General features: G+C 48.4%; 1 protein-coding gene across 1 annotated transcript; it reads right to left on the bottom strand.

Annotated features, from left to right (window-relative positions):
- Positions 1 to 1,895: 1,895 nt before the first annotated feature.
- LAJ45_06209 (uncharacterized protein) lies at positions 1,896 to 2,804 on the bottom strand (the record flags this gene model as incomplete). Its single annotated transcript, XM_046115775.1, has 6 exons — positions 1,896 to 1,910; positions 2,006 to 2,103; positions 2,227 to 2,318; positions 2,375 to 2,467; positions 2,524 to 2,556; positions 2,629 to 2,804. 6 exons carry the CDS (start codon positions 2,802 to 2,804, stop codon positions 1,896 to 1,898), a joined length of 507 nt encoding a protein of 168 aa, XP_045970884.1.
- Between the last annotated feature and the right edge of the window lie 1,999 nt (positions 2,805 to 4,803).

Below are 4,803 nucleotides of genomic sequence, written 5' to 3'. Positions count from 1 at the left end.
TTCGCTCGCGTGTGTGTGCGTATGTGTTTGTGTGTGTGTGTGTACTATGACAGAGGGGTATCGTAAAGTAAGTGAGGGGAAGCAAAATAATATCAATGCAGTATCTGCAAGACTTATGAAGATGTAGTAGTAAATTCGTGACGATGGTCTGTAATTTAACTCAGTTATACAGACAAATGGGTCGTCTCTTAAAACGGCGGATACACGTTTGGGTCTGGGGAGAGAAAATAGAACGAAGAGGGGAAACGGAGAGGAAATATGGAAAATCAGAAGCCCCGAGCTCGTCCCTTTGATATATAGCGGGTGGGCATGATCCTTGGCTGCTTCTTTACTGTAGCCTGACCCCCTCCCTCACAGAGAGACCCGCGCCCTTCGTCCAATCCAGTATGGACCATGTCTGGGAAAGCGACTGGGGAGGGAGCGTGCTTCCTGTTGCTGCTGCTGCTGGGGCGACGATTCTGTTCCTCAGCCTGCAGCCCCTCCTGTCTGATTCGTTGTCACCTTGCACCCATCCCTCCCCCTTCACCCTGTCCACTCATGATCCTGGCCACTAGAAGCATCTGTTCTGCACTTCCATTCGATAGAGCCAGCTGCTGCCCACCACCGGAAGGGAAGGGAGGAGACATGCGGTCAGGACCTCTCAGGAATAATCAAATACACTGGTGGGTATTAGAATAGAAAAAGCCCCTCTTCTTCCCTTCGCGCCCTCCACTAAGATCCAAAACCACCCCTCCTTCCCCATGTAAATGTGCTTTTTCTGAATGGTCCTCAGTGAGAGTCCTATTGAACGAGGCTAGCTGGTTGGAAGTGATTGAGAGCGCTCTAGTGAGTAGTGAGTGAGAGTGAGTGAGAGTGGAGAGGGTGTCGCATCTACGCGAAGATCCATTCACGAGCTGTGTCTCAACTGAGCAGGGCAGGCTGTCTTGACCATTCGCAGCCTCTTTTTCTCGACGCAGCGAATCGATGGTTTTTTTTTTTTGCCCCCGTCTGGTCCTCCCTCATAGGTATGTCGGTCCTTACGGCGCACCGTGACCATTTGTCAATCGTCTGTATCCGTTCCGGAGCCAAACTTTTTTGGCTTGCTTGCCCTCGTGAATTCCCGGATTCTCAATATTCCTTCCATCGGGCTATCCGGCTAGGAATCTGCGCTGATCCTTATCCCACCTTTCCCATGATCAATGGGGCTATTCTGTTCCCTAAACCGTAACATGCAGTCTTTTTTTTAAAAAAAAAAAAATGTATATTTCATACCGACAATATTTTTGTATCCCATCGATAAATAATTTATATTATCTTGGGGAACGAAGGGTGCCGATTCGACTGACATTGCAGGCTGTACTGTAGAGCAAGGTTCTCCATGTCCGCGGCGCACCATTTTGCCTTGATTTTTTCTTTTTGGCATCTTTCCATTCAGATTTCGCGCGACCCACCCCCAATTGCGCGCGTCCTGCCTGATTTTCTCTGAAGAGACCAGACGGTCCGTGGCGTAACCTGTAAGAGAGAAAGACATCATCCCAGCCAACTACTAGGAGAGAGGAACAAAAATAAGAAAAGGAAAGACATGAAAGTACATACAATGCATTCAGAATATTAATGACAAAAAGTGACAAAAGGGAAACTCATCACAAAAACTATCGCCAATTGTTGCAAGTTGCCGCGGCCGGAACCTCGTCGAATATACCATTTCATGCAAATAGGTATATACACCGGTAGCTGAATATGGTTCCCATTCACAAACAAAGCCAAACATTGACCGTTACATACCCTATAGTTAGAGGAAACGAAGGGAAACGGCGGGTAGTGGTACATGGAGTGCAACATATCATTGGCCTTTCCCGCCGAAATCAGACAGGCAGAAAAGAAGGGAAAAGCCAGGACCAAAAAAATAAACGAAATCAAAAATCAAAAAACTAGAGGATCCAGCCCAATAAGCGAAAAATCGATCCACGCGCGCGTGAGCAGATCTCGAGGAACTAGGGAACTAAGGATAGCATAAAACACCAACCTTTCCTTCTTTGATCCGAATGGACGCGCTCGTCTGGGGATGATCCAAAAAAGTCGCCTCGCTCTCGCGTCTCGTATTTGCTTTTTCCCCATTCTTGTCTTGACCACTCACCCCAGTAAAAAAAAGTACTTGCTTGGAGTAATAGCTTACTGTAAGTACTCTCTACCCTAGAGCACTTCCTTGACTCTACTCTAGGCAGAGCAGAGTTACACATTGAGTACTGGCATTGCTCATGGAGAATGATGGCGGCGGAGCATGGGAGTACTCTGAATAGTAAAGTGGTAGGTATTCTAGGTATGTAGAGTATGTAGACCTGTAGAGCATGTACTGTAAGCTTGGAGGGCCAAAAAAGGCATCAAGGTCGCAAACCACCACGGCTTCGAGCTGCTCCAAACAGCACCCGTCCGCCCTTGCGCACCGCCCCAAGCAACGATTATCACGCAAGTCTCCCAGGCAGGATACCTTCCGAAGTTCCCTGTTACCGACCGAGAATGCCTCTGGCAGCCTCTTCCACTAACCAGGACCACAAGCGATTGGTCCGAAGTGCCCAACTATCCGTCAATCCCGTATCAGCAAACCCCGTCCTTTCCGCCCCACGCCTGATCACGGTTACGGAATCCTACCCTTTTTTGCGCCTTTCCCCTCTTTGATCTCTGCTCATGCAGACAATTGGTTGGAGCTTCCACAAAGGCGATAGGGTGGGTCCCACTGTCCCAGGCAGGATAAACAGCGCAAAGCCCCCTTCCTGGGTCTTAAAAAAAGTTGAGTCCCCCACGGGCCTTCCGGACGTGATTTTCATGACGCGTCTGCCGCTGCCCAATCCGGGCTTTTTGGCGATGTCACGCCGCCTGTCACCTTGAACCTTTCCCCAATCTTTTTGTATGTATGCAGACAGTAGGCAGGCAGCATTTTCTTTTTGCTTTCCCTTTGGGTGATAAAAGAGCCGATATTTCCTTTTTCAGGTCGCCCAGTTTCCTGTTTTTCGACAGTTCCTTTGCTTCTTCTGGGTTCAGGCTTATGTCTTATAGATGGAACCTCGCGAGGGGATTCGAGATCGGTATAGTTAAAAGTGCCGAACTCCAAAAGTGTAGAAAAAGAAGGGAAATTTTTCTCCCACTCGACTCCCCCACTGCACTTCTTTCTGACCTCGTTACTCTAGGATTTCGCATCCGCAGGCTGCGCGTTCAGGCATGTATGTGAGTACCAGTCAGTGCATGTATGTATGTATCAGATGTGCGTAGTTGGAGTACTACTCTCAAAGAGGGTCAGCCATGGGCCTTGACTTCCACCCCACACTATGATTTGCTGCTATCTAGAGTGATATTGCGATTGAGACAACCTAAAGTGCGCTTTGGGAATGTACTTGCCATACCCTAAAGTTAGAGTGCCGCTCTCCATCGCCCGATGTAGGCAGCTAAAATAAAATCTCCGGCGATAGCTGAGGGCAAGGCATGTATCGGGACCAATGCTTTCCCTACATGTCTCTATCGGAAGGTTACTATGTGGGTAATGATCGCGAAAGCAGTTGTCTTGCGTAAGACCAGACCTAGGCCATGATGTACTCTACGCCGCCCCCAATGTATCTGATACTTGGGGTACATACATGGAGCCAAGACTAGCTTAAAGAGCTACATACCTTACCTCACACTCGGACCGGGCTTACTTACTCCGAGACAGGTTAAGGCAAACTTATCGGCCGGTCGCTTTATCGTAGGCAGTCGACTGGTCCCCGCTGCCGCTGCCGCCCCACTGACTGTCGTCTCCTATCAGTCCGCAGCTTCGCTCCCTCTCCCCGCGACGACTGGTACAATTGTGGTCCAAATCGGTAGTACATATGTACCCAGGTCAACTTGTACATCAGTAGCCCGTACCCAATCGACCTAGTTGCAATGGCTAACAGGGAAAAAACCCTCAGCCGCCTGAGGAGAAATGAAACATGGCAAGACAGAAGGAAGGCAAACGTTATCCCATTTTGCGGCTGTGGCATACTCTAGGTTCTGGTGCCCGAGGTAAGCGGGAGGAGGGGCGAATACCAGTCGGCCAATGATCGTACCCGGCATCGCACCCCGCCCTCACCTTCCCCGCCCTTTTTTTTTCTTTTTCTTTTCTTTCCCTTTTGATTTATTTCGTTTGCCGAACCCCGGGCGGGACGGAAGGAGGACCCAAACTTCTCGATAAACTTCACACCCGCGTTTTGGTGGTGATACAACATCCAAAAGATTGGTTGGTATGTATGTACCACAATATGTGTGTCGTGAGGAGATATTTCTGTTGGAGGCTTTCATGCTCATGTCACAGAAGGTCCATCGTTGACGTAGGCGTTTACTCTCTCCTTTGGTCAAGCAGAAACCCTGCAGTACAGATTCAAATCCGGTTCAAGCAGGGCTTACTGAAGCACAGGAGCCATCTGTGAGATTTTTGGGAATACAGAGAAACGTCGCTTTTTATCCCCATCACCAAGAATTGCAATTTGGACCTTCCATATAGCTCAGTGGTTAATAATTCAATGAACGAAGTTACTCAAATCATCAACGTCAGTATTGTTACCGACACTAAAAGCCGAGATTTAATCATTTCGCTCTTCCCCACTCCCAGTATTCATCAATTGGCTATTAGGTGTTTCCTCTGTAACCAATCCGTGCCCGATATCAAGAGGGCCATTGAAAATTGAAAACCGAATAACGACTGGTAGCGATTGAAGTTTTTATTCACCACTAGCTTGAGCTCATACGGTGAAAACCAGTAGCACCAATGCTGTAGCGAAAAAAATTCCGGTCAATATTTTTCGATCCACATCA

The sequence above is a fragment of the Morchella importuna genome (genome assembly GCF_003444635.1).
Source record: "Morchella importuna strain M04M26 chromosome Unknown Morimp01GS018, whole genome shotgun sequence".
In the NCBI taxonomy this organism is placed as follows: domain Eukaryota; kingdom Fungi; phylum Ascomycota; class Pezizomycetes; order Pezizales; family Morchellaceae; genus Morchella; species Morchella importuna.
This window is presented reverse-complemented; position numbering and strand designations above follow the sequence as displayed.